Genomic DNA, 25,203 nt, shown 5'->3' on the forward strand with positions numbered 1-25,203 from the left:
TGGGTCATGTTCATGGTCAACAACTTCCTGAACCATCTGAGATGATTAAAAGAAACCCCTTACATGTCTCGGGGTGTGCTTTTTTTTTTTTTTAAACTTGAAAGGAATTCAATATCAGAAGAGGTACAGAAGGTGAAGGAGGGGTGAAGGTTGGGTTAGCTAGACGAGACATGGAAATGGAGTGATGAGGAGGAGCTGGAGATTGGAGAATAAGGATAGATGGAGTGACAGAAGCTATGGAGGAGGGTGCAGGTCAGACAGAGGGGTGATGAGATGAAAAAGGGGAGGTAGAAAAAAGGGTGAAGGACAGGTAGACCACAAGGGCAAAGTGATCCCTGAGGATAAAGAGGCAAACGGCGACAGCGTATAATAGGCTGAATGAGTGGGTAAGATAATGATTGGCCTGCAAACATGAAATTGCTCACTTAATGCAAAAAGTCTAGATGAAAACAATACATTGCATGAATGATACCATGTGATAGGAGGAAGATTGACTGCCAAAAGGTCACTGGAAAAGGGAGGTGAAGGACAGACAAACACAAATGTAAAAATATATCATCTTATTACGTGTGCATGGGGCTGAGGGTGTATCCAGGGGGGTTCTGAAGTGGTCTTCCTCGCACACACACACCACAGATCCGTCCTCCTCTGCGACACTGTTGGCCGGGCAGGGAAAACACTCCTGCTGTCTGGAGGACATCTTGTATGATCCAGGGGGACATGCTGGAAAAGTGCAAACACACACACAGAAATACAGTATATCAGATATGTCCAAGTAATGTGATTTAACAATTCCTTCTTGATTTATCTTGACAGGGGAAAATAAGAGATTTCTGTACATAATATTAACACATAAATCACACATTGTTACATGAAAGACATTTAAAACCGTAAGATATTTCTACAGTCAGTCTAATAAAACATCTAAAGCACTTCAAAATAAACAATTTAAAGCCATTTTATATCACTTAAACGCTTCTACTTCTTCGCGAAGGAACTCCACTATTCCACTAAGCATGGCAGCATTTTAAGCCTTGTGAAAAAAAAAAAGAAGCTATAATCTCTCTTTCACTTCATGAGAGAGAAAATTAAGAATGAATGGAAGAAAAAAAAGAAAGCAAGTGAATCCACAGGGACGTACAGACAAGATAAAAGATAGGATTAGGGGAGAAATGTAGAGGAGACTTTGGCTAAATCCATCTAACAAACACAATTCTCACATTACGTGTGATCAGTGGCCTTGGCAAATGGCATCAAAGGCTGCTACTGGATTGAACCAGCTAGGCAAATGAAAACAAGCCGAGGAGATGTGCAGACACGCAACTGGAAAACCCAAAACTTAATTATGTTATTGTTTTCCCCCCAACATTTTATGTGTCTCCCCCTACAGTCGAACGTGATACCCAACTACTGCATGAGAGAGAGAGGCTACAAAAGGTGAGAACGTGGGCAAGGGTGATAAGCACTCATGACCTTACATGCACAGCACACAAGAATACACACCATGTAACAGAAGCTTATCAATACACGCGTGACAAGACGCCGTGCATAAACACACTGAGAAACACACACACAGAATAAAACGGGTTATTTTACACTCTCCCACTATGCAGTTTCATTTTCCACTTGCCGTGCCTTTGTAGCAGGTGATAATGGGTGTGAAATCAGCCAGCCAGCTACTGCTCGATACTCTGATCTCCTCTCTTCTGAGACTATATTCTAAACAGTGGGTCTACATTAGCAGCTCTCTTCCTGCATTTTCTCTCTCTCCTCTCCTACTACATTTGTCTGTCTTATCCCTTTTCCACTCTTCATGAGTTTCTTTCTCTTTTTACATTCTACCTATCTATCCCTTTTCTCCCTTCTCCCATAAAAAAAAATATAACCTTCTACAGGCTTTCATTTCCAGGTCAAAGTGGCTATGTGGGTTGGCTTGATATTCGGATTGAATTGCCATTTTGTTTCCACTACATTATTCAGTCATGCCTTCAAGGAGTTTTCTATAGGAGGACGTGTATTGACCTTGCCCTGATGATCTGTAGTAACTGACATATCCAGTCGACAATGAGGTTGTGTTAGCCCACATACAGCATAACTTAAGCATAACAAATTTACAGAGAACAGTTAGTCAACACTGAGAATACATGCCAATTTCCAAAATATAATTTGCTGGTCAGTACACAACAAAGTTTCCTTGAACATAATTAGGAGGCAGACTTGGAGAGTATCACAAACATCCATCATAGTCCTGGCTAAATTTTGTTTGATCGTTGGCTAAATTGTTAGCCAGCCAGCATAGCCATTATGCTTTCAGTAGCCTGAATCTGCTAGCTTGATAGATCAAGAACATGTTAAATTGATATTCCATGGATTGCATTCCATGGTTATGTGTGGTTTAATATATCACCACACAAGCACAATAAACGAAGAGGCCTCTTTTACTCATTCACTTTTACAGAACACACGCACGCACAAAAGGCCTGCCATCACACATTGATTAGCGGGCCTCTCCTGGCTCGGACCAGAGTGCATGTGCAAGAAAGTGTGTTTTATGCCTGTGTACATGTGTGTATGCCTGTGAGTTGTGTTTCTGAGGCTGTAAGAACCTTGTAATCGACTTTTTAATGTCTATCATTACACAGAGAAAAGCCTCTCGCTTTCAGCTCACAGCACAGCCAAGCATGGGGACATAACAGGAACACACACTCATAAACACACACACACACACACATACACACATACCCTGTCAAGCAACACTGGAGTAGACTCCCTTTGTTCCTGACTGTGCTGCCACTATCCTTCCCTCACCACACCAAGAACATCAAGCGTGAATAGCGCCCGAATCAACGCAAAATTATGCATAGATCTACGAGAACAGAAATGGGTTTTGCACATAGACGGTGCTAATAAGAGGCTAGGGAAAGCTAAGCCTCCCAAAAATGATCATGGAAATATTATGCTGAAGCTTTTTGTGAATTACTTGTCTTGCTGATTGTTATTTGGATGCAACAGCTAGCAGGATATTTTGGTGAGAAAGAGTGAGCAAGCGAGAGAGCCAGCTGAGAGACCAAGTGGGAGAAGACAGAAGCCTCTAGTTACTGATTATAATGACCAACGCAAGCAGCGCTCCGACTGTTTCCTGAATTTGTTTTGCCTGTCTGTGTATTTTGGTGCCAAGCGCAGCACGCACGGTGCACAGGTGGGAGGAGAGGAACAAACAGGTGGGGGCGTTTATTTAGATGAAGCAGTGCAAAGTGAGTTGTTGGTGTTGCTGTGCTGAGAATAGATGTCTCAGAATCATTTCTGAAGCAATGTCACTCCACTGGCACCTCAGTGATTTTATCAACAAGAGCAAACTAAATCCTTTCAGCAAATGCACAGAAATAACGAAATAATGTTTATAATATAAATAAAGTATATTTAATCAAACACTCCCCAGCCAATAGATGCATTTAGATCAACATAAAAAATATAAAGTTTAATGTGGTTAAAGCGGGTAAAGTAGTTTGCGCTGATTAATAAATTAATATGATTGATTCTGACAGTATCTGTTGTCCGCAGTTGCTTTATACTGTATGAAAAGCTTCTGCCTCAGGTCATCAAATCCCTGCAGCCATCTGAAGGCAGCAGGACACATATGTTAATTAATCTGGAGCCTCTATACACTTCAGACTGATCAGTTAGAACTCGGCATTCTGCCTGTTATGCAGGAGACATCGGATTATCCAAACTCTTTAGTCATGAAACTTCTTTTCAACTTTATTTGCAGTTTTTCAGCAGTTCATGTTTTATTCTCGAAAAGGCTTACGATGCTTATACTGTGGCATCACATTTTGCGATATGATGTGACAATTTACAAGATGAGAGAGTAGAATTAAGACTGAAAAAGCATTAGATCAATGTGATTATATAAACGGCTTCATCAAAAGTATGTTTTTCATTATTTATTTCTTTAATTAATTGCTAAACAGCGACACATTATGTGTTGTGTGTTCACATGGTTGGACATCCACCAGGATATCATGCTCTCCAAACATGATATCCTGGTGCCACCTATGGTTTTGCATTTTCCACCTATGATGCTTAAAAGCTGGCTAGCCATAGTCAAGGCTGGCAGCAATTCTGACTTATCTCTTTAATTCAGCATGGATACACATTTTTGCCAGCCCACCTTGGAAATGTGTGTCTAATGATAGGGGTGTATCAAGACAATATGTGCAGCTCAGATAACAAAAGGAGCTGGCTTTGCACGCTGCCCGTCATTCTCCACAGCAAGGGATCATTCGAAGGGCCGCCAACAGCCAATGCCATGCAAGGTCACGTCAGTCAAAATGGGCCAGCAGCCATCTGCCAAAGGGAGAATGTGGAATCTCTAAAAATCATCCAACAGTGCGGGGAAAAAAAAAAAAAGATACTGCTCGTAAGGAAGACCAGTCCAATCATTAGAAGGCATGTTTTTTCATCCCATATTCGCCTTTTCACTGCCAAGGTATACGAGTTAAACTGAAAATGAGAGCTTCGGGGAGAGAAAGGGAGAGGGGGTGGTTAGAGAAATAGAGAGACAGAAGGAGAGATCTGCCAGGACAGCTGGCAAACCAACTGATCAATTTGTCCTATGTGTCGACTGGGAGCCTCGATTAAATGGAACATTGCAGCACATGTACACACACACAGATATATACAGAGATATTTCTTCAAGGTGTAATAATATACATATGCAGCAACATGCCGAGTCGTATAGGGATGAAGATTGGTGGGATGAGGCGGGAGACCAACTGCTGTGAGAGATAGTTAGGAGAAACAGAGAGACACCAATAGACAGACAGATGGTGTGTGAGACAGAGAAAGACGGTGGGCTACGTACTGTACAAAGAAAGGACAATAAACTGAGGGAGAATGGACTCCTTCAGCTTGACAGATAGACAGAGTCAGAAAACAGATAAGCACGGACATGCGATGCATACAGATGAGAGACACTGAAAGAAACAGCAGAATGAGCTGACAGTGAGAGAGCCTAAGGTCGTCTATAGTGGGAATTTATGCAACAGTGGCATTGTCCAGCATGTATGCACGCTAAAAGCCTGAGGGATACAACGAGAAACACAATAGCAAAACACTGGTTTAAATCTACTCATATATTAATCATGTAAGTGAAAACAAACAACAACAAAAAAAAAAAATCAGTTTCACCATTTAATGAATAAAAATAAAAAGGCCAAAACATCCACATTTCAATGAGCTCACAAATTACTTTAATAGACTTTTGTCTTTGAGAGACAATTCAATTTATAGTTTGCCCTTCTCTCCTATTTTCCCTTCCTTTCTTTTCTCTAACCTTAAAGCATGTGCATTAATAAATCATGAAGCACTTAATACAATAAATGTGAGCAATGAATTGTTTCTATGCCTCCCTGACAGCATACATCAATTAATATTAATAGCACTAAAAGAGGCCTGCTTTAGACACTTGCACACAGACAGAAACATCTTAACCTCGCACTGATATGCACACACATCCACTTGTGGATAAACAAACACACACACACACACACACAAAAACCACCAACAGACACCAAATGCCAGTCACTGATTTAGTCAGCACTGGTCTGAATTGTCAAGTTTTTTTTGGCAAGAGGTTTACACGGTGTGGAACAAAAAAAAGGTGACGATGATGGCATGAAGGAGAGATACAAGGAAGACAGGATGTGATTCCAGCAGGTGGAAATCAATAATTCAGAGAGCTTTAATTCAGATCAGTGCCCTCTGTGTGGCTAATGCTGATGCTAATTCTTTCAGCTGGTGGGCAGCTTTAATATCCACAAAATCTCTCATTACCATCAAACAGTTTTGAAGGTCTCTCTCTCTCTCTCACTCACACACATACAGACACACACACACACACACACACACACACACGAAGGTAGGTGAGTTGGAGCGAGATGCCTGATTGGTCCGTTTAAGTATTTCAGGCTGGGTCATATTATAGAATTGTGAAATGATGAGGAGGTTATGATGCCTAGATAAGTCCGAATTTGATTGGTTGAAATCAGACCTAAATGGATGTATCAGTCTCCAGGCTTGTATTACCAATTAGCGGGACTTAAGTTTGAGTAATTTGGTTATGGACCAAACTGGACAAAAACAAAAAGACATTCAAAGACATTCACTTCAGAGTATTTTAGACTAGCCTGAAGCTTAGGGAAATGGGCATGGAGGGTTGCCAAGGTGAATCTACAGACAAAAATGAGGACAGTGACTAAAGAATACTTCCCCTCCCACACAAACGGCTAAAAGCACATACTATATACTATCACCTCTACTGATCAAGCGTAAATCAGAGGTAAATAGTGAAATATCTAAAATATTCTTACATACAGAAACTGAACTTTACAGGTTGTTATTTTGTAACTTTTTGGGTTTCTTTTGTTGGTCTCAAAGTTAAAATGCTGTATCTCCAATTGATAGTCTTAGGTTAACCTTGAAATTTTGATGTTTTTGTTTTCATAGTTCTTTCACTTCAAAAAAAAGGTTACAATTTGGTGTATTCAGGTTCTCAAAAATAATTGAGTGCAGAGGCCTAGAGATGAATAAACCTTTACAGAAGCTGTGAGCCTTTATAATGACTCATGTAGTGCATAATAAAAATCTGTTGTAACCACAGCATTTTCTTTGAGAACCAAAATACATGAACATAAAAGTCAAACTGTATGATAGTGATATTTTGTTTGAATAAGGTGACAAAACATAAAATAGTACTCTTCTGATGATAAAAAAAAAAAATGCTACAAGTCAGTTTCATTGATCATATCTTCAATAATCAGGCTTTGGTTTTCTAGTGCAACAGGCTGACATTAAGTGAGTGATGATAAAAGCAATTTTGTGACACTTTCCACAGTCTGCTTTTTGGAGACAACAATTTTCTCTTGTGCTACATGCAGAGTCGTAACCTGTCTGCGCGCCTAGCTGCTTTGAAGATATGACCAAGCCCTGAATTATAGCATAAATCCCTGTTATTAGCTCAAAGTAAAGGCCTCATTCAAGTCCACCCACTGACTGGCTCCTGCCTCACAGTGTAATCGGGGAGAAAGCTCTGAGCTGTGCCATTCAGGTCAACGCTTTTGCTTTATCATTTTATTCTCTGTTCTGCCCTGGTTACCACAGACTGACATCACACAGAGAACACAGGAGGATAACTAGCGAACAATGCCGCCAGGGGTATTAATGTCAGCTGTGCTGTGTACAAGCTTTACGCCGGAGACATTTCTAATTCTGCCAACAAAGACACACCGAATGTAGCACGTACGCACAGAAACAGAAGCGTAACACAAGCACATAGCCACAATTACACACACACACACACACACAAACGCCTGAATGTAAACACCCACATATTCGTTCACTGGCTTTCTCGCGCAGGCATACACTTAGACACAGAACATTTAACATTACCAGAGTGGTTACATCACAAAACTGACACAACAAAGCGCTGTCGTGTTACATCACAGCGCCGAAGTGCCAGGCCAGTGCTGTTTGTATCAGGCAGACAGCGCAGAAAGGAACAGACAGGCAACCGCAGACAAACAAAATACACCTGAACCGGGAGAGGATCAAAAGCAAGATGTACTCACACTCGACCAGATAGAAACATACACATCAAACACAGCCAGACACATGAAAACAGACAGAGGACTGAAGACAAAACTGATGTGTTACTAGGGATACACTGATCCAACCTGTAGGTAAGCCAACATGCATAAAGCTACTGCATACACCTCAGCACTGCCTGCATGTTCTTCACAATAAATGCACAGAAAAATTCTCCAGAGACTGAAAACATGTTTGCTGTAATTAGATTTTGGAGCTGTAAACAAACTACAGTGACTACACTCTTTGTGGCAGGTCACCTGGTGCGAGGGTGTGGCTCACTGACGTGTTTTTAATAGTTTTTGTACAACAATGGAGGCCAGAGATATATGATATATTAAGCTTTGGATACACAAACACACAATACTTGTAAGTAGGATCAATTCATTATTGGTTGGGCTCTGCGCATTTGTTTACTATAAGAAAAATATAGAAAATCGCCAGCAATATCCTTAGACAAAGCTTGATAAAGGAGAAAAGCTCAGAGAATGACAACTGACGTCAGAATTTGCAACAAAGGTTTAGCGACCGGAATTAAAAAAACACTATGGAGTAGTGTTGTTTAGCATGGCAGTTTTGTTTCTACATGTAAAGTTATATATACGGCAATACAGCATGTTACATTATCCAATGTGGAATGGGATATTAAAATGGTATGACACACATTTTCATTAAAAAAATACAGTATGACATATGTACATATGAATATGAAGATGAATATCGGTTTTCATCTTATTTGTAAATATGATTAGAACAGACAGATGGACGGGAGATGCTTATCTGTATTTCATGAACACACACTGACTCACTCGGCACAGGCGGTGACATTATACAAAGAGCACCATACATAAGCACGTACGCGCACAGAAGTCAATCAGGGACTGCTGACAGAGCCTCCTTTTCTTCTTTTCCCCCATGTTTTCACTGTTGCCTCCATTACCCCGTGTCACACTGACGTTTACCTTTCTCCCATCTCATCTTCTCAAATAGCTCTTGACTGCTATCAGCTCTGCTCCCTGCCAAACGTTGCCCACTCCGCCCCGCCCATCCTCCTGCCCTCACTCTATCATGTTTGCTCTCTGCCACCCTCCCTCCCCTTTTTTTTTGTCCATTATTCGCTGTCCCTACTTTTGCTCCAGCTATCATTTTCTAAGGATTTATCAGAGGCTGTGGAACAAAAGACTGAGAGGGAACAATTTCAGGATATTGTTGCCTCTCTCTCTCTCTCTCTCTCTCTCTCTCTCCTCTACTCATCTCACAGACACACACATGCTCTGTTCATTTACATTTCAGGTATTTGGCTGTTGTTCTTATCCACAGTGAGATACAATAAGCGCACACATTGTTTGGGAGATTGAAATTGTGACTAAACTGAAGAGTGTTCTTTCATCGCATACCTCCTATCATTCACTTGTTTCCTGTTGTTATTAAACGTGGGTTTCACAGACAATCACACACATTTACGACTTTCTGAACACAAGAAATGCTCAATGCTTTGATCAGTACAAATGAGATTCCATTAACTCCCATTGTATTGGATTAGAGGCAGAAATCTGCAGGAAGGTATGTGAAGGTATAGATACCACTATGGATCATTGACAGTTATCTTTTCCTTATCACAGCATCATCAACTAATCATGAGCACTGGGTTTGGCCTCAACTTCTACACAGTGATTGGTTGAAATCTGCAACTCATATGATGGGGCTGTATAAAGGGTCAGAATAAGATAAATATGGAGTTTTTTGAGCTGTGAATTAAGCAAAGATTCTCTAATGGAGTCCAAAAATAAAAATATAGAGCTGTAAATGAGCATAATAGCTTCCTTTTAATATTCAAAGGTTTTATTTTCACATGCTCATAAGAATAAGAAAGTTTTAAACAATAATAGGTAATGGATCCTAACAAAACCAGTTTGCATGTCACGTCCCCTTCACTCTCTCCTTCCATGTTTTCTGTCTGTCTCCACTGTCAACTATTTCAATGTTTGTGAGAGTTCAAAATGTTTCAGCTTGAGCGAAAACCTTAAGCTTATCCCAGGACTTTATGAACCTGCTTCATAAATGTACAGAGACGACAGCTGAAAACAGGAGAGACTGGAGGGAAATCACAAAGAACAAGAAATCCTCGTGAGTTCTGAGAGAAGCTGAACTGCCAAACGCACAGGCATCCTTCCCATACACATAACATTTCTACAGTTCGTACACATTGGCTGTTTGAGGTAAATAAATACAAGGTGTTCAAATAGTCACAAATGGACTGTTCTGTGTGGTCACTTTCTGTCTGAACACTCCTTTAAACTTGACATCATCAAACTCACAGCCTTATTTTAACATCATCAAACCTCACCTCTATCATTATACCATGATTGTGAGATTGCCAACATTGTCCAGTGGTCAGTGTGTGTGTGTGTATGTGCGTGTGTGTGGTGTTTTTGTTTCACCATGTATGTGATTGATGGCTCCCATTTAGTTCAACCACACAGCCATTTATTTATGTCCATGCCTGTCCTAGTAAAATGGCGCCCGCATGAAAACACACACTATGTGGACATGTGTGTGCAAAAAGCAAACACGCTCAAAAGGATTCAGGCGGCCATTAGCACACACACACAAACACAGCTTTCAAAATGCTTATGTGCGCATGCAGACACAAACACCCTCTCAACTCTTGTGCAAAGCAGTACTGCTGTCTAAGAACCCATAAACACAGTCGGACTGACTGACAAGAAACGACTCCTCTGGCTGACTCAAAGAACATAGAAGAAAGAACAAAAGAAAAGAGATTTTGGAGAAGAATGGAGAGTAAAAATACTGTTTTTTAAAAAAAAAGCAGCGCTGATCGGTCAAGCCTTGAAAGATGGTCTGCAGGCTCTGAGCCTTCACGTCCCACTGATACCCATTATCATCATCACTATCATCATATCCAGATGGACAGTCCCACACACACACTGTCATACTCCTTACTGCACTTACACACAGTGCATGGAAACAGCTTGCAGCAGAAGACGGGTTCAAATAAGTTAATGTTAATGTCAGGGTAATATATTGTGTTATATTGTGTGTGTGTGTGTGAGAGAGAGAGTGTGTGTGTGTGTGTGTAATTGAGAGGAGCATCCCCGTCATTTACATTATAACCATATCAGCCGCAAGTCAGCAAACATGTTTGCATGTGAATGTCAGGCAATTTCAGGTTGAGTGCTTGTGAAATGAGATTCAATGTTTGGCTCTTTTTCCCAACAGTCATGCTGTTGTGTGTGCATTTTGTGCGTACGTGCATGCGCGCACACCGTCTCTCCTGCCTGTCAGACTTCACTAAAATACAATTCCTCCTTCAAACTGAGAGCGCAGATAGCTTAGCTAAGAAGTAATATTGATTTGTGAAGCCGCTGAAGGTTACACAGACACCAGCCTTTTAGACACATCTCTCCCCATTTGCAATGGCAATATGTAATGTCATTCTTCACTACTTCCAATTTTTCATGTGTAAATATGCATCAAGCACATGTCTACAGTATGTCTGTTGCTGTGAGTATGTTGTATATAACGACTACAGAGTCATGGAGAAAGGGAGCATCACTGTGAATGAAAGGCACTGTCGATATTTGTGTGTTTTTGCAGGGCACCGAAATGAAGAACTCTTGTTTGTCGCAGTTGATTCGCATCATAATTCACTGTGAAACATATGCTTAGATTTTACATTTCCTAAACATTCTATAATATATGCAACTAGAAGCTAATCAAATTCACTGGTGGACGCATTAGGGAGAGAAGACCCCTCGTTTGTGTGTGTGTGTATTTGTGTTGAATATGGTCTGGTTATGGAAATTAACAAGCATAATCTTCAGCCTGCAGTCTGTTGTGACATGCCGATTTCATTTGATTCCTTTGAATCAGCTATTCAAATCTGGGATGTGAACTTGAATGAGTCTCGCCTACTAATGACATTCCATTTTCATTTGCCTCATCCGAATCAGCCATTTCCATTAAGACTGTGACCCAGATATAGACAAATCGGCCTGATAAATTTGATTCCCAAGAGTGTAGACAAGATGAGGGCTGCTGCATATCCTTAACTACAGCAGAGGAAAAGGAGAACGGGGGGGGGGGGGGGGGGGGGGGGAACTGTAGAGCAGTTCATTCAATCTAGTGTCTTGTCGAATTGTTAAACGAGAGGAGATCAAGGGTCATCAGATAGCCCCTCAACCCTGGAAGACATACCTATTAGAGTCACTTAAAATGGACCAGGGTAGAAAAAGGTGCATATCTGTGTGTGCTTATGCAGTGTACTTATGCATATGAGTGCCTATATGAGGGCTGTGTGCATCTTTGACAGCATATTAGTGCATAATTTGTGTGAATGACAAAAAGAGTATGCTTGCACATGCATGCTTGCTCTCACAGTAGAAAGAGGATTCGAGGTGCATATTCTAGCCAACATTAGACTCCTGACAAAGACTCCTGCTACTGAGAGGACATTCTGCCAATGCACACAGAGTACACTGACCAAAAAGAAGAAACACTGTCCAAGGGAGGTGTTGATGCACCTATGATATGTTTTTTTTGTACTTTATGTTGTTCTACTGTTTAAGGTGTTTCTTTGATTTATTTTTCTCCATATATGTAAATGAAGCTGACAAAATATTAGACATGCCTTTCAATAAGATGCAGAGTAATAATACAAAGTACAGCTCTACACAGAAGCGACTAGTCTCAACAAAAACTCAACATTTTAAATATTTAACACAGACCTATTCTTTTGCAATACATTACATCATACAAGTGTTTAATTATCTGCCGCAGTTTAAGTACGCTTGACAATCCAACTTACTTCTTTGTCTTTTTTTTTCTGCTCCTTGCTGTACTCTGTTGGTTTATCTTTCTGTGGATTTCACATACACAATGAAAGCCTCACTGACTCACCTGCCTGACCCTTATTTGACATCTGACCTGTACGTATAAGCCGAGGCTACGAGGCTAAATCTCAGTGGCGACGATCTCAAGAGAGAAAAGGAAATGAATCCTTTTCCTTTTTCATGCATGAACATGTTTTGTTTGAATAGCATGAACATCCATACACTAAAGTGCTTTAAAGAAAAATTTGTGAATCAAAAAAGAACTGTCAAGGATTTATCTGGCTCCACATGGGGATAAGGTTTTAAAGAAGGAATCATGTAAAAAGGTGTTTCCAATCTTGGTTATGTGTGTTGGTGTTGGATGTTTGTGGAGGCTTGTCCCAACAGGTTCCTTCTTTCCAACTCTGAATACCTGATGAGCACTCTAAATGCATGATATTATTCACTTTAGAAGTTCCAAGCACACTCGATTGTTCCGCTGTAAAACATTACTGTCAGACACAGGTTTGTATGATTTCTACTCTGTACAATCCTACGCTCAGCTGACCATCTAAAGCAAACCTAATCCCTTCTCATCACTCATTCTATGCAACATTTCGGATCTACCATCCCTGATCCAAAGTTATTAAAAAGCAGAATGGGTGATGGCGATCGTGGTAGGGGGTCACTTGGGCCATAAGTCTGATTAAGTGTTTTCACTGGCCAGGATGGGGGAGAGCGGTCATGGTCACAGCATTCGACAGTTGAAATGTTTTTGGAGTGTGTGTACGCAGTGTGTGTGTGCATATGTATGTGTGTGGGCTAAAGGCCCCATGTGATGAGGAGCAGTTGGTCTATCAAGAAGATGGATGAGGTGGGCTGATCCCTACCACCCCCCATCCCACAACTCTCTACTGGGTTTAATGGCTGAACTCATGTCAGGGATCGAAACACACACACACAAACATAGACAACATGCGTTAAGTATGTGTAAAGCTCATCCTTTTCAGTTCTCACTTTTTCTTTTTTTTAAGCATCAGGTTTGAATTGATTTTCATCAGGATTTTATGTCACAGATTATCCAGAAATTACTGTGTTTCTTGCCGCAAAAATACAGTAATCACTGCAGCTTACAGTCAATGAGGTCTCCTTGTGACAATCACATCTCGGAAAATGCTTCTCGTAATAAAAAAAGTGAGGAGACAAACGGGGAGGAAGGGAATGCAAATGAGTCGCTGATTATGCACCAGATTCCCTCTAGAAAAGTCAAGAAAGAAAAAAAAAAAAAAAACATTTGAATTGCACAGTCTTTGCACTGCAAATGGTTTGTCTAAAAATCTGATTTTCACATTCATTTCTGTATTACTGATATTCATCATCAAAAAATGTAATAATAAACACAGATAAAGTTCCCAAATTCCCAGTGGACACAAAGAGATAAGATTATAAATAAATATTTATAAATAGAAGTATATCAGCATGTGTGCAAGACACTTATGGACACCTACAAAATTATTTAAATAATGCCCTTAAAACTCATTGTCAAGGGTGAGTTGACACACTGCCTGATAAAATGCACACTTGTCATCCAAACATGACATGAATGCACATACATACACACACGACAAATAACGTAGTTTAGTCCGTCTGCTGTTTGAATTAAAAAAACGAGGCCTTGCCACACAATCAGGGGTTGCAATTAAGCTGTGAAGGTAAAGCAGCCTTGACCTTGTTGTGTAATTAACGGACTCTTCTTTCATTAATCCCCACCACCCTATCCCTCCCCATCCCCAAAACCTCCCCCCCTGCAGTACATCCCCCTTCGTACACACAATGCCTTCCTCCTCCTAAGCAGCCGTTTAATTAAGACATGCAGGATGGCGTCACGAATAGTCAGGGGATAGAAGTCAGGCAATTAAGGAATGGAGAAAAGAAGGGGATGAAGGGAGTGGCTCAAGTAAAAAAAAAAGAGGGGAATTAGGAGACAAAACAAGATATGTAGAAGGTGAAATCTCAGTTTACTCTGTTCTGTCATTAGTCTCGGTCTGCCTAATTTACTTTATTTTGTGTCTCTATTCTTATACCTCAGAAATTCCCCTTGCATCTTGTCCATTTCCCCTGACTGCACATGTTTTCTGACCAAATTCGTCACAGCACTCTCTGTTCTGGAGCCTCCAACATTTCTTAAAAGGTCTACTGATAACAGCCATCTAAAATATGAGTTCATGAATGACTGTTTTGTTTGTTTGTTGCTGCTTAGAAAGGTTTTAAATACAGTACATTCTGAGTGCAATCTTCCTCCTGGCATGATTAAGCACGTATGCACACACAGCTCCCAGAATACTCCAACAAGGCCTTAGCTAGGAATTATGGTCCAGACGCTGTAGCATGTGGAGACAGACTGAACCAGACAGTGAGTCATCGAGTAAAGTGACTCAAGAAGCATTACATCGCATGTGTGCATTTCTGTGTCAATTCAAATCTGCGTGCGTGTGTGTTCACATCCTTCTTCTTGCATGTGTGTGTGTTTACATGTTTGTATCTTAGCCCATGTGGGTCTCAGGCAGGCAGAGTGCACCCGACACAGCAAGATATATTCGCAGAGAAGAGTGATGCTAACAATCTGTGCTTAAAAGAGGCCTTTACTGTCTAAAAACCAACCGTTCAAACGGAGCAGAGAGCAACAAAAAAAGAACCATGCTGCACAAGCAGATGCGACAGACGTACCGAGACCCACTTTACCTAGCTATTTACTGCCTCACTTAGTGCTGTCAACAACCATTGCCTAATACAGGCAGAGAGCCATGGTGAGTCTCAGCTTGAAACAGGTAGGAGAAGTAGACAAACAGGTGGCTGGAGACTAGCTGCACAGTCAGACTGTACTTAAAAATGGTTGGTGAAAAGCCAAAAAAACCAGAAAGGACAAATATATTCGCTATTCATGGAGTGAGAGAGAAAAATGTATTTAAAGTGTATCTGAGGATAATATGAAGCTTCCACAGTTAGTCTTTAGTAAAAAAAAATTAAATTCCCTCTTTGTGTCTCGACAGATGTTTTCCTGTTCAATTACAGTGGAAGGATCAAACAAAAAGTAGGAATTTAGCACTTTAAAGACAGTACCTTTAAAAGATATTGACTGGATTTGAGTAATGGATGGTTGGCTGAAGCTTTATCTTCAAATACACTTACATTAGTGTTTATATGGGCACCTGACTACTGTTTTAGGACAGACTTGAAATATTAGTGAGCCTATCATTTAAGGCAAAAACTCAAATTCAGTTTTTATGTGCAGCATTTGTCATTTTGCCGGTGAAAAACCTTAAAGTGATCCATAGTAAATATGGACAAACAACCTGACTCATTAGCACTTAAGAAGAGCCACAAATCATAAATCAGCTCTATAGGCATTTAAGAAACTACAGAGACACTAAATACATGTTAATCACATAAATAACAATGGTAGATATTCACTGAAAAATGCTCTTATTCATGTATTATCCTACCAGATTAAACCAGGGTCATACAAAAATTTACTGTTAAATCAGACTTTTCATACCAGCTGCTGACGAACCGGTCAGTTTGAGACATAAGTGGCCCCGGCTGATGTTAAAATCCACTGACCGGACAGACACCCTGTTTGTCATAATTTGAGTAGAGCAGGCAGACATTCACACCACAGTGGCCATCAGCACCAGTTACAATCAAACACTGACACTAGGTGGTCCATTTAAACTGGTCTGTTTCACACTCGGTCCTGCTCCAGATCCACATGGCTGCTGTTACCGCCTTGCTGCCTCTGCTGAACATTATTAAAAAGAAATTCTGTCTGGGTTATGTTGACTATCATGGCTACTACTGTTCAATTAATGTATCTTTACAGGGAAGCAAAGTCTTCCCCATGTTTTTTACACTATTGTGGTTAAGGAAGAAAACCAGGGAAAAGCTCGCAGTAGCATGAAGTAGGCCATAAAGTCTGACAAAATATTATATGCTGTACCAGTATCAAGGAAGTTTAATGATACCTGAGTTTTCAGTGTGAGGTATAACTGGCAATAGACAAGTAATATACCAGATTTACAGTCAATTTTTTCCATTTAACTCCCATCACTCTGTACAATTACAATGTCTAGGCTGCTGAAAAAGAGCAAGCAGCACAGTTTATGCCTGGCTCTCATTGTTAACAGCCTGCAGTGAGGTAAATAATCATTCACTCATGTGGGGTATTTACGAATAATTGACCGAAGGCAAATAACTGGAAAATAATGCAAACTGTATTTCTAATCTTTACAAACTGATTAGAACTGCGTGAATGTAGTATTAAAACAGTGAGCGATGCTAAATGGATTGTGTGGTACTGAAGGCTTCAGAGAATACGCCAGATGTGTCCTTCAAATTTGGGCAAAACAAGGCTGCATTTTTGGCCACATTTGGAGAAGCCTTTGGAGTGGGACAGCATTGTAGTTGGTCTTCAACTGCAGACTTTGTCGGATTCAGATGCACTCGCAAAGGTCTTCTCTGGCTGCCTTATTACTGGTGCTTTGAAGGAAAAGGCCAATTATGGAAATAATCGCTAGCGTGGAGTCACATTACTTAGTGACAGCCTATAGCCACGACCGGGGCTAAAACTGTACAGCGTTAAACATTTACATTTATTGTATGCATACCAATATGTGCTGTCGTACCACTGACGCTTGCATGTAATTGGTGATATGATGAAGTCATACTTTTGAAAGTCATTAAGGGAACTGGAAGGAATCGCAGCTTATATAACACGCCCCAGTGTCTCTCTGTGTCACAGTTTGGTTTTATGTAATCTTCTCTTTATAGACTTGACTGAGTAGAGTTCAATGAGGAGCAGACTGGCTGTTCACACCCTTAATCTTGACATACTGCAGTGTTAATGACCAACAATGTTCAGTCATATCATGACCACAGATCCGTCTCTCCGAGCAAACCATGTGCACACCGAACAGATTGAAAGTGACAGTTTGGGACAACAGTGGCTTTGGAGCCAAAGGAAACAGAAAATAGGTCATTCAAAAGACTTGTGCAAGCAAATTAAAAAAAAGGCTTTTTAATAGCGAGGAGCTGACTGAAACAGTTCTGTAAATAAATGAATTCACAGAAAACGATTTTTTAAAAACTGTAATTTTGCAAGACAAGAATAAACTCTCTGCACACAGTGTGTAAAGATGACAGAGGTCGCAGAGGTAGAAGGCAAGACAAACTAACGCATTATTTAGTTGTTGCGTGGGAGTGTTATGTGCGAGTGTATCGATTTGTCCTTCCCCTGAAGCTCTGTAGCACCATCCCTCCCTTTGCATTTGTTTTGCTTTATTTTCACTCCCTCAATCCCTGCTTTTCCTGTTGGCTGACACCCCCCTCACTCGGAGCTCTTGATTGCTGGGAGGCAAGCCGAAGTGGACTGTGAGTGTAGGTGTGTCTGTGTGTAAGCAGAGAGGTTCAATATAACCCTTTCTTTCTGTATTTTTAACTAAGCCTTGCTGTGGGAGTACTGCTGTAAAAAAAAAAAGCCTACAGTGATTACTATATAGTTCCAGTCCTTGTTCTCCATACAGCCAAAACTGTATGCAGTATCGATTGAACACCATGCTTTCCCAATAATTTACTTCAAGATATTTGTGTACTTAACACACAAGGATACACACATACTCATTGAGTTTTTCTATATTGTGGCAAGAATGGTGCAAATAAATAAAAAGGCTCAACTATTCAAGGATTCAGCGAGGGAAAATAAACCTTTTGAGAGTTCTTCAAATTGAACAACAATTCCGATGTTCATCCTGATCTGTTAAGTGGTATTTTATAAGTTTAGAAAGAGTTTTTTTGTCTTCCTCTCTTAAGGCAAGGATACACTTTACAGTTGTTGAAGCGATTATAGGAGACTGTCCTCCCAAGAAAAACGACACAGTAGCTTGTAATGTCAGTCGCTCAAAAAACGACATATGGTTACATTTGAGTGACAGACGCCATCTAGAGCAGTGTCGCGGTTCAGATGATGTATATATTTAGAGGAGGATTTGGAGGAGGATGGAGATTAGAAAACGCCCCTATGGGTCATTTTGGAGTGCATAGTCAAACGAGGTATTTGGTTGTTTCATTTGGAGGACTTGTTGGAATATGCTTTTGCAGCTGATCTGATCAAGTTGGACTCAGTCCGTCCATGTTAAGTCCAGTTGGTGTTCATAGTCAATTTTGTTACTGCCCATCCTGATCTCTTAAGATCATTTTAAACATGGCTAATTTTTACGACTAGAGTTAATACCATTTACATCCTGAAGCGATTTTTTTTTTTAAATGAAAACAGCAATCAAACAAAATGGTGCAGTGTGCCATGAATGATAATCATTTTAGAACGTAGCTCATCAGGTTTCAGTCCAGACCTACAGCTGAGATGAAGCTCTCTTTCCTGCACAAACTGCAGCATAAATTAGCGAGGCAAACTTTTTTTTTTTTTTTGACCGTTTTTGATGGATGTCCCTTTCTGTTTTGGTTCTTGTGGGATTTTAGGGGGTTGATTGGCAAATAGGGCTACACCTAATGATTTTTGTACATTATTGATTAATCTGCTTGATCTAATTAGTATATTAATTAATAAGATTGATCTAATTATTTTCTCCAGTCACTGATTCATCATTTTGTCTCTACAATGTCAGAAAAAAAGTGAAAAATATCCACTATAATTTCCCAAGGCTCAGGGTGACATCTTCAAATGTCTTGTTTTTTTCTGACCAGCAGTCTCAATTCCAAATATATTCCATAATATAAATAAATAATGGAATATAATTCCATATACTATCATATATGACAAAGAAAAGTAGCATATTGCCACATTTGAGAAGCTGGGACCAACAAATGTTTGGCATTTTTACTTATTTGATTATCAAAGTAGTTGCCAATTAATTTTTTTATCAATTGTTTAATTGTTTCAGATGTACTAGCAACATTACTCTACTGACATGTATTGTCTATGTTGGTGGAAATGTTCATCATGAGGGGTGTTGAGCCTTTGTAGGTTGAGGTTCCAATAATCTCAAAGTTTCCTCCAAGCTTTAGTAGAAAAGCACACACTGGCCTGGTACTGTCTGGCTCTTTCTTGGAACAAATGTCTGGTTCTACATAGCGCAGGCCTCTGTATGGTTGACTGAGTTTATGTACAAACCCGTCTTGGCTTCCTCATACAAACACAATCTCTCAGTCCCTTTCTCCTTTCTCACACACTTATACTGTATCACTTTTTTCCCCTTTAACTCTTCCCCCACTTCATGTGCAGGTCCTACTCCCTGCCCTCTGCTGTGCCGTGTCCTTGTTACACTCCTGCCTTTGGCACATCAGTCAGTTGTCCTCACACACAGGGTTGACACGGGCACACAATAACTCTCGCTTATGTGGAGGAAACAAGTACTCAGAGCAGAGTGGGAAAGTAGAGATTATGATTTTTAAGGATGTCTTGCTTTAAGCAGTTTCTTCTCTTCTTAAATGTTACGTTACTTCTTTTTTTTGCTTTTACTTCTAAGGGCAAAGTATGGCCTAAACAGTTGGTCAGATCACATTGATTAAAAAGGAAAAAGAATAAAGACAGAGTGAAAGAGAACTATTTGAAACTACTTGAGAGAGGTCGGAGAGGAGGAAGGAAACAAATACGCTGGAGAGACAGTGAGTGAGAGCGATTTTATTAGAAGAGATGAAACTATGATTGCTTTCTGGCGGGGCCAGATGGGTCATCGCTGGCAGTTTCTGTAGCGGGCCAATCGGTGGTTGCTTGCCAAAATACCTTCCCATCTGGATCTGAGCCTCTCCCCCCCTCCACCTCCTCTGCTCTTCCTCTTGCCCACAGTTGATCTGCATCGCTCTCTTCGCTGACCTCCGCCCACTCTCCTCCATCCATCCATCTCGCTCTTTCACTCCCCCAATAACCTCTGTCCATCCATCTCCCCTCTCATTCTAACATGTTTTCTCCCGCTTGCTCATTCTCTCTTTCCTCCCACCACTCTCTCCATTAATACCTCCTCACTATCTCCGTGCCCTGAGGAAAGAGCAGGGAGTGAGTGGGATCACTCCGACTCTGTGAGGAACGGCTGCGATCCAAGTCGATAATGAAAACATCCGACACACACACACACACACTCATCCAGAAACCCAAAAGCTGAAACACCCACCACCGTTCCCATCTACTACTTAATAATCTGCTGCCTTTCACCAAATATGCTTCCAAATTTCTTGTTGGCAACTCTGAAAATTCAAACAGCTAGCAGTTTGCTTAATGTAATTTGCCTCTTGGTAGCTTGCAGCCAGTCCATTTCTATAGTTTAGATTTAACGGGAATGCATGAAATGACTTGGCTTGGTAAATATGTATTTTGTTGAAATTCCAAGCAACAGTGTGAGTTTTACACATGTTGCAAAAATAATAATGATCCCTGTAAAAACCTTTTGGGGATTTTGAGTGCAGTGAGCAGTTGCCATAGTGATGAGGGAATCAAGTGCAGTGTTATGGCTGAAACTACGAGATATAAGTGATAAATAAAGCCCCAAGCTGAGATCATTTTAATGGCCTAAAAGAACCCCTGAGAACAAGGAATTATTTGCCTTAAGCCTCAGTGATCAACGATTAACATAACTTGACATGAAACCTTTTAACCGTGGGCTGTTTTTCTTTGGTTTTCACTCCCTTCATTTACAGGCCTATGGCATAGCCTTTTTTTTACCTGTGTATGAGACTCTCTGGAGTGCAGGAACTTTGTAGTAAGTGGATTTACAAACAACAACCACTTAAATAACTTCTGATACTAAAAAAAAAAAGTTTTGTTATTATGAGGCAAGATCAGACTTATTGATGCTAATCCTCATGCGTCATTGGGACCACAGGAAAAAGTCAGTTCTATTGTTTCTAGCACATTGTGTATGACATTTTTCCAGTTAGGACTTTCACAAAAAGGGCTACAATTGCATCAGTGCTAATGGGCAAACATCAAGGATCAGTGATGACAATCCTTTACTTTAGTTCTGTATTTAGCTGAAAACCACTGAATATATACTAAAATTGATTAAATCTGGTCCCTTTATTTGGCACAATTAAGCTGCTGTAGATTTAAGAATGATCAAAGTTACCACTGCTGATAATCTCAATTGCACAGTGTGCAGCAGGTTTTTAGATACTTTTTAGCTTGCGGCTTTTTATTGGAACAAAGTGTACTAAAATCGTTTAGGGACAAACTGTCTGGAGCCTCAATGGCAAGCTGTTGTGTAGAAATACAAGATCGAGCACACTAGACCACACAGATATCCACAGCAAGTGAATAAACAGTTGCATTAGTTGCATCAGTTGTGTGTGAAGTGGAGGCTACATGTTGTAAACAACTCAAAGGGGGATGCTGAGGGAGACAGATGCACAAATTGTTGGAGCTTGATGCGGCATGACCACAACATGACCAAAGGGAATCGAGCTTGTCTGGACTGGAACCCCGCTGGGTTTAGCTGCTTGTAGAGATGAGGTGGTGGGAACAAGGAGGGATGGAGGTTGGGAGTGGGTGGCTGGAGAGGAAAATGTTGTAGAAATAAGGGGGGGTAAAAGGTTGACAGAGATGCAACGATACAGAATATGAGTCCCCGCTGGACAGTTTTATTGTTTAGCTTGCAGGACGGCATTTAATGTTCCCTTTCTCTCTCTGTCAGTGTCTTCCTTTTGAAATTTTTCTCTCAGTCACACAGAGCAGCGAAAGGAGAGACACAGAGACAAGTATACCTCCTACAAGGACAATGCCAACTTTCATATGAAGGTCTAGTTTCTTCCCTGCCAAGTGTAAGATGGCAGTTTTGTCACCAAATGTTGTTCTGAGGATTTCCGGGCACATGACAGTCACACACACACACACACAAAACATTCACTGTGCTTGATGCAGTATTCAGGTAGGTTCTAGGCACACAGATTTTTTTCACAGTTATCCTGCTGCGTGTCAGAGGACAAAGTGAAACCTACAGCAGTGATGTGAGAGCGGAGGAAAAAAAAAAAAACGTGTTGTTGCCTGCGGGAAAGTTGAGGAGACACTCAAAACTGACATATACATAAACTCAGTGTGTCTCCCCCGTCTTTCTGTTTTTCCCCCTCCTCTCTTTGTCTTCCTCTGTGCCTATCGAGTGCAATTTTGTTATCATTGAATTTGTCCCACCGAAAGAGCTAAAATATCAGTAAAAATATTAAGATATACTAAGATTATGTAGGGTGTTGTCACACAAACACTTGTTAATCTCTCCCCACCAAAGAAACACAAGATGCAGACGCAAATAAACAGCAATTATTTTAGCCATACAAGAAAAATGTATGTAAATTACTCTTGCAAAAACTCTGCAACTAAAGGAGAGAATTAAAACAATATCACATTTAAAATACATTCTGCATTTTAGGCGTTTGGCTGAAGAAAATCTGGCTTTTTATGACCTGAGCTGCTGATCATTTACATAACAGACACCCACCCAGCCGCCCACACATGCATCCATCAACCTGCTATTTCAGGTCATCTGCTGTTTACATGCACACCAATTAATGCTTTGAACTGTAATCTGAGACAGTTACTTCACAGGGAAAGTCATGCACAAAATAAAAAGCTTGCCTGAATACAGTTGTGTTTCTTAATCCATGGTCATTTACTAATACACTGATCTGTGCATGCAGAGTCAAATAAAAGACAGATTATAAATAAAGGGCAGTCAGTGTGCTGTAATTGGTCACAGTGGGTTTCCAGTGATTTTAGTGCTGCACCTGAACTTAGGCACGTTTTTTTTTTCCAATAAATAAATTAATTCCTGTTTGCGTTCAGTCTGTCCTGCTGAACAGATATATTGATTGATCAAAATATCAGGTTGGGAGATTGGTGCTCCTGGGCGATGCCCTCTAACCTCCCTCCAATTCAACGCACGCAAAATTGCATGCATATGCATAAATAGGCACTTGACAGTCAGCGCAAGTCAGTCAGTGTGATAAGTTACTCTGAGGCAGACATCAGGTATGTGGCCAAACTTTTAGACTTAAACAGTAAATGCGTAATCTTGGTTGTATGCTTCTCACTTAACAGCCACTCATTCTATTGGATTATTGTAGGGTATGCTCATAGATCTTCATCATGACAGCCTATAGCTAGGCCCCCCTCCCTCTGCTGTGTCAGGAAGGCATAGCAGGTACATTAGTTATGAAAAATGAACAGTGTATCTAAGTACTTCTCTCCATTAGCTCATTTTCTATAGTTATTGTGTGTGTGTGTAACTTTATGTAACTTTAGCAGCTGAGTGTGTCATTGTAGGCGAATTTCCTGTCACATTACCTGCTCCACTCCCAGGTTACACCAAACAACTACAGTAAAAACTATATCTGTAGTCATGTCTCCTCTAAAATATTTTGTTACAGATTAAGCTTGGTCTGGGGGTGTATTTTCTGCAGTGCAGACGCTACTGTACAATACAGTATAGAATGGAATATTTATAGTATATCATTTAGAGAATATTATAGATCCAAGATGCAACTGACAGAAGGGCGGAACTGAGAAAAAAAGGCACAATCACAAATTTGTCTGCTACTTCAGCACCACGGACAGCACCATAGATTTATGAATACACAGCACAGTTAGGCTACTGATATTTCAGAACCATGGTTCGTGCCATATATTCTAACTTGCACAAACCTCAGTCAGATGAAGGATCAGTGAGTCAGGCAGACGAGATTAACATATTCAACTAAACAACCCCTCAGCCCCTGCACTCTCTCCAGTGTCTACTCTCTGCTACTAGGAGATGGCAGGTTAACAAGGGGGATACATTTTGGTCATTTTGCTAACAAGAGGGATGGCATCCCCCCTCATATCACCTACTGATAATATTACATTATACAATTAATTAATAATGTAGTAAGTCAATTCAGCATTCTGATGCATGGGGATAGAAGCAGAAGGTTATCTGAGTTGTGAAACATTACAAAGTAATTAAAAAGGATTCATTTTAACCATGCCTGCAGCACAATGCCAATTTCATTTCTTTGCATGTATAATTAATTAACTGTCATGTTGCAGTGTTTGAACCAACCTCAGTCATGGGTTTGTTTTAAATACATACATTTTAATATCCCCTTAGTGTTGCAAAAGTAGTCATTTCAGGCATTTATTTATTTAATTAATTACAAAAATCGCCTTTTATGAATTTGGGCCCTTGTCCCTCTAACATCCTCTGCATGTCCCTGCCTGTATTTGTAAGTGATCTGTGAAGAAAGAGTCCCAAAGATAGATCGCAATTTGAAAGATGTGTGCATCTTAATTGGTAAAGAGTTGGTTGCATACCCAGCAAATTTTTAAAACCTTGGACCAGGACTCAAATGATGAATGACGAAGGAATCATAAAGACAGATTGTAATTGAGCTAAATAGCCTGTGTGGGCTTTGATAAATGAAAGAACAAGTTACCAGAAAATATTGGACCTGAAATCGAGTTTTGATTACAGACCAGCATCATTTCAGTGTCAAGCACTTAATACTTAATGTAATGTCTGACATGAACAAGAATCTCATTAGCATTTAGTATTTCTATCAGGATAATAATGTTGAATTGCTTACATTGCTGAGCTGATGCCTCCATAGTAGATCATTTGCCTACAGCATGTTGTAAATTAATGCCTACCACTCACTGCTTACCCTTATCTGGCCTTTATTTTAACATTTAAGAATA

The 25,203-nt window shown here is 40.3% G+C and overlaps 1 protein-coding gene across 2 annotated transcripts in view; it reads right to left on the bottom strand.

Annotated features, from left to right (window-relative positions):
- Positions 1 to 25,203, bottom strand: part of LOC122969699 (ephrin type-A receptor 7-like) — a 154,523-nt gene that overhangs the window by 57,245 nt on the left and 72,075 nt on the right. For both annotated transcript variants that reach the window (XM_044335620.1, XM_044335621.1), the window contains exon 4: positions 568 to 723. In XM_044335620.1, coding sequence (XP_044191555.1) covers positions 568 to 723 — 156 coding nt within the window. The remainder of the gene's footprint in view (positions 1 to 567; positions 724 to 25,203) is intronic.

Source organism: Thunnus albacares, chromosome 19, assembly GCF_914725855.1.
Source record: "Thunnus albacares chromosome 19, fThuAlb1.1, whole genome shotgun sequence".
Taxonomy (NCBI): domain Eukaryota; kingdom Metazoa; phylum Chordata; class Actinopteri; order Scombriformes; family Scombridae; genus Thunnus; species Thunnus albacares.